At 37.3% G+C, this 15,336-nt stretch overlaps 1 protein-coding gene across 4 annotated transcripts in view; it reads right to left on the minus strand.

The window, feature by feature from the left end:
* Window positions 1–15,336, minus strand: part of SLC16A9 (solute carrier family 16 member 9) — a 62,128-nt gene that overhangs the window by 9,451 nt on the left and 37,341 nt on the right. For 3 of the 4 annotated variants that reach the window (XM_057505886.1, XM_036895080.2, XM_036895081.2), the window contains one exon: window positions 8,513–8,656. The exons of the other annotated variant lie outside the window; for it this stretch is intronic. In XM_057505886.1, the coding sequence (XP_057361869.1) occupies window positions 8,513–8,656 (144 nt within the window). The remainder of the gene's footprint in view (window positions 1–8,512; window positions 8,657–15,336) is intronic. 4 annotated transcript variants of the gene reach the window in all.

The raw sequence follows: 15,336 nt of genomic DNA on the forward strand, positions 1-15,336 counted from the left end.
GAATAAGGGAGACTCTAATACTAACATGTTCTCTGCTGTTTTCATTGTGCTTACATTTATGAAGATGGTACAAAAGAGATAGTAAAACTGCAAGAGCTTTAGCACAAATCAAGGTATTGGTGCCAATCTTTTCACCTTAAATGCTTCATCACCACACTCTTACAGTAAAAACAACAAACTTTTTAAGAAATGTTTCATCTGAATTATGACAGTTGCAAGGAAAAGCACTTATGTGATTGTTTTAGTAGCCAGCTAAAAGAGACACTTTTTCCATGTGATCCTGTTTGTATTTGAAAGGATGCCTGACAAACAATGTTTACTAAGACTTAAGTTTTTGACAATATTTGCTTGAAGACACACTAACAAAGGAAACAACTGAAAGTACTTGTTACCAATGATAATTTTGAGTTTTCTACCAAAATTAGAATTTTGGAAAACTGTGTCCATCACCATGAATTTGACAGTTTTCTAATACATAAAGATTTTGTTGGTGATACTAACAAAAGTGACTTTTGACATATAAGGAAACAGCAACATTTTAAGTTCTTGCATAACTCAGTGAACCAACATTTTTCAAATAATCAATTCATGGTATCACAAAATCAGGCTTTAATGAAGATCAGTTGAAAGTACAAAATAAATGGATTTAATATAACAGAGTATCAAAAGCATATTGATGTGGCATCAGGTTCCACATTGCAATTAACCTTTGGAAAAACTACCACTTACTTAGTTTTGGTAGAATATCTACAGTTATCTGAAAAGGCTAGTAAGAACTCCTTTTCCAACTACATCTTTGTGTGAGACCAGATTTACTTTATACACTTAAATCAAAAAAACATATTGCAGCTGATTGAGTATAGAGCAGATATGAAAACCAGATGTCTTCTCTGAAGCCAGACATGACAGAGATTTGCAAAAGTGTAAAACAGTGCTGCTCTGATCAGTAAATTTTGTTTTGTTTTGGAAAATAATTACTTTTCATAGTAAGTATGTTATTTATATTAACATGTACTGGGCTTGTATTTATCTTGATGAATTACTAAACAAATATTTTTAAATTTCTCAGCTTTTAATACAGTACATTTTAACAGAGTAATATCAACAAGTATAATCCATAGAGTCAAAAGCATCTTGGGACCCTAAGTAAAAGAACATAAAGGGTCCCAAGAATTTAGAGGTTGGAAGCTACTGCCTTAAAGCATTTCTTGGTCTCCAATAATTTTTTATCAGATTCCTACTAGTGAAAAATTTCTAAGCATCAACCTCCAGTATAAGCATAATAATTTTTATACTATCTCTAACAATTCAAAGCATAAACAGTAGTAAAATACAATCTTTTCTCTTTAACAGGCAAACACTAGATATATTTGCATGTTCTAATATTTCCTTTTCACACCTTATGCTCCATTTCACACCTCTGGGTGAGACTGTTAACTTCAGAGGCCTCCCTTCCCTCATCTCCTAAGATCAGACCAGACACAAAGGTCTTTATCAAACCCACTGCCTAAATTATCAGCCTCCTTCTCTCTCTCTCAGCACTGGAACTGCCTCAGTTCACTTCCTCGTCTTTTCTGATCTGAACCACGGCCTAGCTAATCACTGTCTCAGCCACCACTACTTTTCTGCCAATCTGTCTCTAACCTGCTATCATAAAGTTCTAATCACATCACACTCCTGCAGTAAAGCCTACATAAAACCCTTTTTCATCCTGCCTCTGTAGCACACCATGTTTTGACATATTTGCAACTCCCTACACGACTTGGGCATTCCTTAACCAATTTTTTTTAAAAGACTATTATGCATTGTATCCCATGCCTCTGAGCTTTTGAGCTCCTAGAATGTCCTCCCACCAGACCCTCACTCCCTTGCCAACCTGTGCCCATCTGACCACTTCCTACCTGTTCTTCAAGACCCAGCTCAAGTATAAATTGCTACATGAAGCCTCCTTCAGCAGCCCTCTCACCCACTTGTACATACTATACCAGCACTGAACATTGGTTTCATTTTACTACTGCTATTGTTTTCCTGAATTGAGTAACGTATCTACCAGCATACTCCCCCAACAGGACAATAAGTGACTTGAGGGCAGGCTGTGTCTTACTCATTCACGTATCCTGGTTTCAGGTCTGAATCCTGGCACAGAGCATGTGTTTTTTAAAAGTCTGCTGTATGAGCCTCCCCAGAGAAGTCATTCTATTACCTTTTCCCACACGTCACATTTGACTTCCCCAGTTTTAATGGCTAATTTCAACCACTCCTATCTCTTTTTATTCTGTCCCTTTCTTGCATTTTTCTCTTTTTTGTATCTCATTTTCTCTGTGGATATAACAAACATACACACCCACTATAGGTATGTGTGCATATATGTGTGCAAATGTTTCCACATATTTTAAAAATAATATCTTTTGATCTGCTTTCCAATTAAATGATGCTGGTTCTTTACTTAGACCAAAAATTAAATCTTGCTTTAAAAATATTAAACTATTTTTAGTTTCACAATAATTCATGTGATAGGATCACATCATTAGAAATAAAGAATTAGAATTATATGGTTCGAAAAAAAGTTACAACGAATTTACAACTTCTGTGCCCTATAGGATGATGCTTTAAGCAATCACTCGGAACTGCCTCATCCTTCTCATCATTGTCTATAAACTAAAAAAAAATCTAGATCAATTAAGCTGATATGAGAGTTATAAGTAGATAACATAATTAAATTAAAACATTCTAAAAATATAAAATGCTTCTAATTCAGAATATATAAAGCAAGCATTTCTAAGGAACTAGCATATGAATAAAATCACACAAAATGGAATTTTGATTTATTTTAGGGAGACAAGCAATAAAATATTTGAAATCATGTACATATTTAAAAAGTGTCTGAATTATCTTTAAATATATTTTCATTACATACATATTTTTGTGTGTAATTGACAGACAACTTTCGAGCCCCTGTGCTTACATATGAAAATTTCTCGCTGCAGCAATATTCTTATGAAAAGGAAACATTACACTAGCAGAACACTCTAAGATGGCAATCTTAAAAAGTGATCAAGGTGAAGCTACAGACCCAGACTTTGTGTTGGGAAAGAGGAGGAGCGCCCAGGGCCTCTCCCTGTTTGGCCACTGGAAGTGGTTCACAGCGTGGAGGCCCCTTTGTCCTGGGCAAACCGTGGCAGCTGTCACTGAGGTGCGAGGACTTGCCTCATGGTCATTTGGGGGAATTCTCCTTCTGTATGTTCTAGAATAAGCTTTTGAACAATTCTTAGAAGAGCTGAGCCAATATGATTTATCATCCTAACCAAATTGCATATAGTATTCCAGAAATATCTATTTAGGAAATGAAGTTGTAAGAATGTAACTTAAAATGATGAAAAAGATAAGTAATTTTAGAGTATCCCAAATTAGGTACTGTATGTTTCTAGCTTAACACATCTGCATAGAAAGTTAAAAAGTACACCCAGTTGGCTAGCTTTTTGATTGGTGTGGCTCTAAACATTATATGCATAACGTGATTACCGTGAACATCACATTGACTTAAGAGCACAGGCTTGGGAATAGGGCAGGCTTTGATTCAACGCTATCACATATTGGCAGGGTGACTTTGGGAATTTGAGAGTTTGTTTAAACTCTCTAATTATTAGTTTCCTTATCTTTGAAATAATCTCACAGAATAATTAAGAATTAAGAGACATAAAAAAATACAAAAGATTTAGTATCTGTACTTGGAATATAAGTACTAAAAATACACCATTACATTGATATATTTTTTTTCCCTTTTCATCTGAGTACTATGGTGTCATGTAGATACAGCCTCAACTAATTAGAAAATCATAGTTCCTTATTATAACTGAACATCCATGAAAGATGAAAGACTATCTTTAATGATATAACCATTAAAAACAAAACAAAGAAAAAAAAAGGCTCATAAAACCCTAACTGCTAAAGTGAATGTACAGGAAAGGACCTTTGTCTCATCTGCCATACTTAGAGTAAGAGAACCAGATTATCTGTAAATGCGGTTTTTTCCCCTGATATCAATGGGTGATTCAGATACAGTCCATATGCAGATATTACCAAGAAAATGGAGGAGAAAATTGACTTCTTCCAAAAGTCAAGATGACAGTAAGAGAAAAGAAATCTGGTAGCTAAGATAACATCACACTTTCAAGATGATATTCTTTTAAATTAAATGATGAAACAGAATTATCCCAACTCTTTTACCATAGTATTCTTTTGATATTTCATGTAGTAATTAAACATACCATACAACTTTGTTTTCTTTTTCTAAATTCTAAATCTTCTATACAAATACTTCTCATTTTAAAAAGCTCATTCAGCAGCAAAAACTGCTGCTGTGGTCTTGAAATAAAAGATAAGAAAGGAATTTAAGGGGATGGGAACAAATATGTATTAAACACCTCTTTGTGCCTCTCTATATACATTATCTCATAAACATTCACAATATCTCTGTGAAGTCATTTTAGGCCCACTTCATAAAAAAGGAAAATGGAAGCTCAGGGAGATTGAGTATTTTTCTGAGGTCACAAACCTAATAATATTGGCTCTGCTAGCTAATATTTATTGCATTATCTCATCATCCACAAAATCCTATAAGATGGATGCTATTATTATACTCAATTTAAAAAATGACAAAACAGAAGTTAAGTAACTTGTCTGGAGTCACACAGCTGGCAGGCGGATCAGGTCAACCCTCATGGTCCCACCAGGAGACTGCTGGCTGGCGCTTGCTCCTTCCCTCTGCCATACTGTCTATCTTAAGAGAACATCTAGTTAACTCTAGACAAATCAAAGTGCTTAGAATACAATTTCGCACAGAACTTGTGCTCGATGAATGGCATCGTTAGACTGAATGTTTTTTGTTTTTTCTAAGGAACTCATAATACAGAAAGGAGAATGGGTTTAGATTATGTAATAGTTTCCGGTCACTTCCTTTTCAACTGGATACTCTATTTCAAATGGTGACAGAATGGAAATAGTATCCCATTTATTTATCCCACAAATATTTTATGAGCCCTATAGTATGAGTTTACTGATGAAATAAAACCCAAAAAAGTCAACCAGTCTAAGTTAATAACCTGCTAGCAAGGACTAATTTTCAGAGAATAATTACCAGAGTGAGCAATTTTTTAATTAATTGAAACCCAACTCAATTCTTTTATTTCTTTTATTTTTATTTATATTTTGCTTGACTTCATTTAGCCCTCACAAGACCTATCTTAGGTAGATTTGTTAGCCTCCCTTCACAGAGGAGGGGACAGTCATTCATGAGATCAAGGGGTTTGCTCAAGCTCACAGAAACTATGGGTCCTGACCCAAAGCCCTGTGCTCTCTTCATGAGCTGACAATTTCTTCTCAGTCACAGGGATTCAGGACCTATTGCCAAATCAGAGTTATCGATAGTCCTTGGACCTGAGCTCTTTTTTCTGTCCCAGACCCATTAACTGAAGGTGAGGTCTGGATTCCAGGAGGAAGGATATTACAACAAATGCTGAGACAAATATATAGACAATGAAACACTGACTCTTTCCCCAAAGATAACTACAGCCACTTATTTAGGTAATTGCACACAAGGGACAGTAGGACACCTTTTGAGCATTTTTGGATACACTGTTGGAGCCGGCTTGTTAACTCAGGGCCTAAAGCATGTACATGACCTTCCCTTAGTGTGGGGTCATATAGGAGTCAGGAATATATGGGATCATGGCCCAGGTCTGGCTCACAGTGGGTCCACATCCAATGGTCATTTCCCTGGTCCCTGATACTTAACTGCAGCACACGTACATGGTAACTGCCATAACCCTTTATAGTTGTTCCTTGGCCTTGGAGTATGAGTTACCATAGTAAGGAAAGCCCTGTAACCCCAATACTGCCAGCAGCAGCCAAAGAGTAGACTAAGACTAATATCAAATCCTATCTAATAATTGAGTGTCATGAGTTTATACAGGTGGGGAGGGATGGCAGGGTTAACTTTTAAAAGTTTCCAACAACATATCCAAATCAAAATCAGTTTCACAGGTTGGTAAAGCTCTCTTCATTGCTATAGAAATTTTGAAATTTAGTTATGGGAGTTAATTTTCTTTTTCTTTCTATATATATCCTTAATATTCTTCCAACACAATAAAATGTATGTAAATCTTAGACATATAGTATAAGATAATTTTTTTCTTTTTAAAAATTCATTTTTATCTCTAGGTAATGCAAATGCTATTGAGACAGGGACCATGGGCTTAGACAGAATAAGGTGAGGGCCTCTGAAAAAAGCAAGGTAGGAAAATCACAGTCACAGCAATGTAACTACATGCAAGGAAATCCCCTACCAAAACTCTAACATTAAGCTCTAAAGTCATTCTTCAGTCAGATCAGTTAATATTTCCCAGATAAAGAAAAGTAGCATTTGTTCATTTGTAATTATGTGTAAGATTCACCTTAGCATGCTAAAAGGCCCACGCCTATGTGCTGTCTTTCCTCCTTCAGACCTGATGAGGTGATTTGCAACCTGGGCAACTAATTTAACATGCAGGCCCAGCTGTAAACAACATAGTAAAAGGCAGGAAGAATTCCACTTTAAATAAGATTGCACTTTAATACCCAAGAAGTTAAGAAGTAGGATTCTTAACTTACTCTTTAGCAAACAATACCTCAGCCCACCTTGGGTGGCTGGGTAGGCAGCCTTGTTTGATATGCTCCCAGACCAAGATGCTGGTATCTCAGGGAGAAATCAGAGCAGGAAGTTGCTTGTGTTAAGTTAATTCTAAATATTCAGGGACCATTTAACAAGTCCACACCCTTAAGCCCTTTATAATGTTCTCAAAAATCCTCAACTCCCTATAAAACCCCTAGACAATGCACCACTATAGGCTCTCTTGTCCCCTCCTGATGTGACCCAGGATCTCTGTCCTCTCACTGTATCTCTCAATAAAAACCTCCCTGGCTCTCCTACATTGGGTGTTCCTTCTTTGACTCTGCAAACAAGAACCCCGGTATCACTATGGTATCACTCACTTTTCATCAGTTCTTAAGCCAGTAACAACTTGGATTTGTACTCACAAAGGCTGTACCTAGATTAACCTTGAAACCATGTGTAGGAGTAAAGTCCCTTGAAATTTTGAATGTGTAGTCCAGACTTTAGGGAAAATGCCCAAATCATACCAATGGGATAATGATTTAATTTTCTATGTACAAAGGGGCTTGTCCTAAAGGAATCAGCCATTGTTTTTGCATAAACCCAGATATCTACATTTTTATTTTTATGATTTTAGACAAGAATGCAAAATAATTATTCAACAAAGACTCTCAAATTTTAACAGGATTTGCATCTACAGATTCAAAACTGTATTAAGCAGGGAATAGAAAATATCAAACATATTCTACCTGTTCTCAAAGAAATAACATGTGAACTGCTTATTTAGATTTAGGTTTGAGTAGTATTAGGGTATATACTTAAATTTAAAATGAACTTTACGATTCTAAAAGCAATGAAAACAATTACAAAAAGGTAAAGAGGTCAAGCTCTACTCTGAGTAGATTCAACCCCAAGTGTCCTTGCTATGTGGCTTTAGTTAGTAATTTCAGTTCTCTTGAGTTTTACATTCTCTCTCCATAAAATGGATTCTTGTAAAAATTCAATGAGATCAGATAGAGCACTTAGCACATAGTAAGTACTCAATGAATATTCACTGCTATTATTTCTATAATCTATTATTAGAGAAATAGTCTCAAGTTAAAAAAAAAAAGATGAATATTGGTAGTCAACAAAATTGGACTCTTAGACACTATGAAAAAAACATTGAAAGCTGGAATCATCATTTTGAAATTCCTTATCAACAGCTCTTAAGAATATTGAGACTGGTGATGTTTAACATTGAATCCAATTAGCACAACAAATCACAAAAGCATCCACTGTACAACTGTCAGTGTTCTCAGGCCCTGAGCCCATTACTTTTCCTCCCCTGTAACCAAGAGTACCATCAATCGTTCCCACTACTCAGGCTTTAAAAAAGTAATAATAATTCCATGTCTTAAAATCTACTTTTTATTTCTGCTGTGACTTTGTGACTTGGGACCCTGGAAAAGCAGGATGTTTAGAACACAAACAGCTCAGAAGAGGGCTGTTTAACCACTCCCTAGGAAAGAGACCACTTCCTAAGTCAGTGAGAAGTGACAGATGTCAATAACAGATAAGACTCATGCTTCCCCCGACTGTCTTTCCCATTTCATGCTTTAGAGGCAAGTGCTGAAACGAAAAACCTTCCTGTGCCTTGCAAGAAATCATAATGTGCATTGTTAATACTTATTTATCCTTTCAAATATTTTGAATCACCAGGCAGACATCTTACTAAAGCAACAATTTTTGGTGAAATGGTCATTGAAAGTTAATTATAACTGAGGATTTTCACTTCTTATATTAACTGAATAACAAATCTAACATTGATAAAAGGATGTTTAACTCTTCGACTTAGAAGGTGACAGTGACCAGGTTTCTTACCTACTACAATGCCATAGGAAAAAAACAGAAAGTAGATATTGGGAGCAAAACTGCTCAACATCAGGCCTCCGGCTACCATAAAGCCACTGAAGATCGTCACTGGTCTTGCTCCAAATGAAGAAACACAGAGGCTGCAGACAGGACCTAAAATAATACATGAAACCTTCACTTACTTAACAATAATTTCCTTCCCACAATCATATGGTCTACCCCATTGTAAGCTTAAAATTATTCTTTCCATCATAAAATAACAACACTAATAATAAACATCTATGTGTTTACTTATACGCCAGACACTATGTGAGAGATACTTCCCATAAACAATTTCATTTCATTTTAATCTCACTGTAGCCCTGTGATACTATTGTTATCCTCATTTGTTGATGAGGAAATTAAACTTTCAGGATGGCAAGTTCATGCAATTAAGAAATGGGTGTTCTGGAGTCTTACTCAAATTTGAGCTCACCTACTTGCCAGAGTTTGATTTCAGGCAACTTATTTGATCCATCTGTGCCTCAATTTCTTCACCTGAAAATTGGAATAGTAATAGTACCCACCTCATAGTGTTTTTGTGAGGACAAATGAAGAGCACAGAGGTAACGCAGATCACAAGGCCTGGCCCAAGTAAGCTAGTCCTGTGGCCATGAGAGTGGAAGCAGCAGCCCCCAGAGTTGTGATAGAGGAAGAAGTGAAAACCCAGGCAGTCTGGCTCCTGAACCCACCGTCTTAACCGTCACACTATTCTGAGGATTTCTGTCTCCTGCACGTTCCGTCCACCTGCCCTACCCAGAGCTCCTCTCCAGCACAAGGCCGGTCATATAACTGGTGCGGATGAAAATGAACTTGATGATTGACTGAATACAACAGAGGAATCAGGTTGGGGTGAGGGGATTACAGCCTTTCTAGAGAATATTCTGACAGGGGGGCCACAGGGAGAAGGACCTTATCCATCCAGGTATGGGTCTGTCAGTAATAACTGTCCTGCATTCCACCCATAACCTGGAATTTTGGGGAAGTGTACTGGAGACTGACAGGTAAAAGTGACCATTCCCTGGATCTGTTTTATGCATACAAGTTCTATGCATCTGTTCACATGCATATACAACTGCTCACGTAACAGGACTTAAGTGATTGTGCAAGTTTTCCCCACTAGCCCTGTACCTGCGAAGTAGCTACAACTACAGAGTTTAGCATATTAGAAATAAAAGGACATGGAGGATTATTTATCCTAATAGTCTCATTTACATGGAACTCAGAGAGGTTGTCCATGTCCATGGTGGAAGAAAGAGCCCAGGATTTGAAAGCAAAGGAAAACACCCCTTCACTGAGTTGACAACAGCCTTCAAAGTGTGAATTACTATCCCCAGCTTTTCAAAAACACACTCCCCAGAATAGCTAAAGACAAATAGTGTTCGCAATAATGTGGAGAAACCACAACTCTCAAAAACTGCTGCCATCATCTCCTAAAGCTGAATGTAGCACACCATATAACCCAGAAATTTCACTTCGATGTATGCATCCAACAGAGACACATATGCCAAAAGTGATATACATAAATGTTCATAGCAGAACTCTTCATAGTAGGCCAAACCTGGAAACCCAGATGCTCATGAGCAGTGGAATATATAAATAAAATCTGGTATATTCATACAAGGGACAATTGTATGGAAACAAGAATGATCTACAACCACACATAGCAACATGGATGTATCTCACAAACATGTGGAGTGAAAGATGTCCAACACAAAAAAAGTACACACTGTGTAATTTCACTTACAAAAAGTACGAAACATACAAAGCTAATCTATGATTAAAAGTCAGGATAGTGGTTATCTTTGATAGCAGACAGGGAGTTACAGCCAGAAGGGAGCACAGTCCATCTTCCAGGGCACCACTCACATTCTGTTTCTTGATGTGAATGTGCTTATTATGTGGGTGTGTTCAGTTTGTAAAAAATTCATCAAGATACACTCTCATGATATGCACACTTTTCTGTATATACCTTTTACTTCGATTAAAAAAGATTTTAGTAACCTTGGAGAAATGATGTTAGTATCATTGTAAGTGGTAGAGCCAGGATCCAACTACCCCAAGCCCAACATTCTTGCCAATACCAGAGAATCTCTTAAGTGCATATTTAAGACCAGGTTTTGACCACTGAGACACCATAGGGGTCTCACCCCTGTGACTCTCCCACATTCCTCCCTGGTCATGAATTGGCCCCTGCCATTTCAGGCCATCTTGAGCAAGCTGGTATAGAAAAGCAGACTAATGTATTTTTACAACAGAGGGGGATATTCTGTGCCAGTGTTTTAAAAGGAAAATTCATTGAAAGACCAAATTTATCATCCAATAGTTGAACTGTCTGTACATCCAATGAGAATTACTTAGATACTCCAAAAATAAAAATGATTTTGAGTCATATTTCATAAATGAATATCTGACTTCATAAAGGCATGACCCTTCCTTCTCTATTGTTTACCAAATTGTGTTGACATTGAGAGTCAGTGTTGAGAAATTTAATAAGCACAACAGAATTGAAATACAGATTATTACTGGCATACTTGATAAGTTTCAAGTGCCATCTTCAAAGTAAGATTTTAATCTATGCTCATTAATACATGTTAACTCCTCGAGGAGACCCAGAGTTTGGGGAGCTAGGGGTGGGGAGGAAGAGTAATAATTTTCATAGCATGTACAAGCAAAACCACTATTTTATAAAACATGTAATATTATTATCAATTATTTGATAAATTCTTAAATAATTTTTGCCCAACACATAATTCTTTGAAAAAGAAAATTAAGCTTAAGGAAGATTTGAGCAGAAATTTATTGATAGATAAAAACAGCAAATTGAAACTGTTTTTTAAACTTCTCTATTTTCACAGTCACCTGCTGCAAACTTAGAGAAAAATAACTTGAAGTCAGAGATTAAAGACAAAGAATTCTACAGCTAAAGGAGGGCTTGGAAAGAGTCCCGAACACCTCATTTTAAAAATAATGAAACTGGAGCTCAGAAAGATCCTGTAAATTGGCCAAGAATCCATAGCAAATCAATGACAGCGCTAAGGCCAAAGCAGCCCCAAATTCAACCCAACTGAGTATTTCAATTGGCACCTTCATTTGTTTCCAGATATCAAAATATTAGTAAAGAACACCAACTACTTTTGTTAGTATTTTATGTTTAAGCAGTTTTATGAATTTATGACAGATGAAAACATAACACTTGTGCTCATTTTGGAGTTTAAAAGTTTAGAGCAAATTAGTTTTCTTTCCTCCTCAGAATCTAAATTTTTAGATTCTATTTACATGGAGCTAAAACCAAAATAGCTCCATATTTCATCAATAACTGGAAGTGACTGTTAATTCACAGCCTTAAAACATGACGCATTTAGGTGTGAGCTCTTTGTAATCACAGGCAAGTTTTCCAAGCTGCTAACCCATAGTTTTCTTCCCAGTACTGGACTAGCTTCAGGAGGTGAATTAAATGAAAGGACTACTCTCAGGGGAGATTTCTTATGCCTCAGGTCTTTCACTTTGCAGAAGGGACCTTGGAACAAACGTTAGTTAACCCATCATATGAACCAGTGATTCCACCCCTTGGGACTTATAAAATTTTAGAAAAAGGGAGGGGGAGACCTTTATCATTCAGTTGCCAATTTAATATTTTAACAAGTAAAGTCATTTTTTTAAATGTAAAACCATCATTTATTACTACCATTTCATTAAAGAAGAAGGAATATTTTAATAAAAAAGTGAGAAGGATAAAATTGCAGAATAAAATGTGATACATACACACACACACACACGATATCATTGCCTTTACATTTATTTCTCTTTAAATGAACATTTTTCTTGAACTTACAGTTGTATGTACATTGTTGTTTAGGATTATTACATTATTACTATCACTACCTTCTATTTGGGAGACTAATCTTGACTGGTTGATTGAACTAAAAATCCTGAACTAAATGGTAATTAGTAGAGCTGGCAGTCAGCACAGAAGAATGGTCTAAGGATGGCAGGTGACAGTGCAGGGCACTAAGCGGTGAACCACTCTAGCCTTTCTAGGCAATGGAACTCTGGGGTTAAAAGATGTTTTACTCTCCTGCATGGTGGCCTGGCAACATTTTTTGCATGATGCTGACACTTTTACTCAAAATGGTGAGAACCTGTGTATCAAAGAGAAAACCTATAAAACAAAGTGAAGAGTGAAGAAAGGAGGATAAAGATGGGATTTTGAGCACTGCAACCTCTTTACTACAAAACAAAAAATATAAAATAATTTTTTAATTGACATTTACAAATCAGACTGATTGATATAATTTTCAGCCAAGGAGAAAATGATAAAGGAATGAAAATGGAACTCCAACTGAAAATGTGTTTTATTATGGTCACTGGAGAATTCAGAAATGAGAAGAATAAGTTGTTTTAAGGAAGCAAGAAAGATCTACAAGAAAGTGATGAAATTGTTTCCTGTGGCCTCTAGGGTAAATTTAATATGATTAAATTTTGCTGTCTGTTAAATTAGTATGGAAGAAGAATATACTTCTTAAAATTTAGAAGTATGTTAGTAACATATTTAGGTTTGGGTTAATCAAACAACAAAGTAAATATTTGATCATTGTCACTCCTTTATTATTTACCAAGCATCCAACTAGAGTAGTGCTACACAATGGAAACACAAGGAGTCACCATGTGAGCCACATACAGAATTTTAAACTTTCTAGTAGCCACATGAGAAAAATTAAAAGGTAAAATTAAATTTCATAATACATTTTATCTAACCTAATATATCCCAAACATTATCATTTCAACATTCAAGAGCATTAATGAGATATTTTACTTTCTTTTGTTTTGTACTGTTTTACTTTTTTGTTTGAAGTCCAGGGGGAATTGTTACACTTAAAGCACATCTCAGCTTGAACTGGTCACATTTCAAGTGCTCAGTAGACATTTGTGGCCAGTGGCGACTGTACTGGACAGCACAGCACGGGAACCTCATATAATGGTAGAAGAGAATACAGAGAAGCACACGCAGCCCAGGACCTAAACCAGAAGGCAAAATAAGCACACACCAAGAGTTAATTTAAAAACCAAGGCCATGGGCATGAGGCACCAAAAGAAAGGTTCAAATCGTGTGTTTTGCAATTTCCCAAAAGGGGAGCCCCATGGGCCGAGGAACAGAGCTTTGACCTGGGCTATGAAGTATGGTTATGTCAACCAAAGTGAAGAAAACTTATTCTAAATGGAGGGAACAGAAATATAATGTGGCTTTCCAATTAGTTATTATACGGTAGTTTAGGGAAAGAAATTTGGCACTTTGGGAAATAAATCAACTTCCATGCACTTCTCTCTCCCAGAAAGTTTCAGAGTCCCAAGAGTAGTAGGACGGCAAGGCCTGCTGCCTTGAAGCTGAAGTGGGCTGATGATACAGTAAGAAGTGAAACAGGAGGAACCAGGCTCTGTGCCTGCAGCACCGTAAGGACTTCCTGACAGAGCAGGCTCGGCCCAGGAGAGTCCTGCCCCTCTACCTGCAATGCAGGGAGCCCGACAAACTGATAGGCTCCTCACTCCTTGCTCCTGCTGAGACCGGGAATCTCAGGTTCATCTCCCTGAGGAAGAGAAGGTCACGAGGACCTACACCCCTCCAATCCTTGCTCGCCTTGTCTACTGGTTGGTTTGGTGACACACAGAGATGGCACAAAGTTTACCCAAATCCCAGTTATTCTCACCAATCCTGGAAATGCCTAGCACACTGGGAGGCGGCCAACACAACAGAGTCCTTGTAGAAACAGAAATTCAGTCCTACTTGAAGGAGTTAAATTGGGGGTAAAATTGTTTATCTATGCTCAAACTCAGCTCCGCCAGCACTCAGAACCCACTCAGCAAGTCAGATTGGCTATACTGACTCACTGTACTAACCTGAGGATAGATTTACTGACTAATTATCAATCTGAAGCCCTTTGGAGAAATTTATGAGCAAAAAAAGGGAAGTGGGGAGAGAATTTTAAATCTGCTTGGAGTACAAAAATAAAGAACAAAAGATCTCCTGCTGTTTCAGCAACTCTACTCTAAAAAAACGGCCCCACCCTTCTTGAATTTGAAGAATGGTGACTAACCAAAGTGTGCTTTAGCTCATCTTAAAATAGTGCAAGGCAAGGAGAGCCCTCCAGTTCAGTCACCTTCCATTCCTCCCAGATCAGTCAGGTTCAACTAGAGAAACGTAATCAGGAGATATGTGTTAACGAGACTTATCAAAAGGAATTGGCTTACCCGACTGTGAAGCCTGGCTAGGCAAGCACAGCACCCATCCAGCAAGCCACAGGAAAGGCAGGTTGGAGCTCTGCGGCAGGCTGCAGCTACAGCTTGCAGGTAGAATTTCTTCTTCTAGGGAAGCTCATTTCTGCTCTTAAAGTCTTCTAATGGATTTAATGAATCAGTTCCATCCAGATTATCTAGGATAATCTCAGTTACTTAAAGTTAACTGATTATGGACTTTGAGCACATCTTCACAGCAACCCCTACATTAGCACTTGAATAACTGGGGGATATGTCGACACAGATCATCATACCTTCCAACACAACCCTCCTTCTCCAGCCAGAACACTTATCTGCAGTGCAGACCCCAGGCCTTCATATACAGAAACTCTGCCTGGACTGCCTTCTCTCTGATCATCCACCTTACATGGCTCAACCTCCTGTCTAGCCCACCTCACAACCTATCTCTGTAAAACTCCGGGGATTGCCTGGCCCTTGCTATTCTCCTTGTTATTTGCGAAGTCTCAAATAACCAATAATCTTTTTTTAAAATATCTGTCTCT

The sequence above is a fragment of the Manis pentadactyla genome, chromosome 8 (genome assembly GCF_030020395.1).
Source record: "Manis pentadactyla isolate mManPen7 chromosome 8, mManPen7.hap1, whole genome shotgun sequence".
Taxonomy (NCBI): domain Eukaryota; kingdom Metazoa; phylum Chordata; class Mammalia; order Pholidota; family Manidae; genus Manis; species Manis pentadactyla.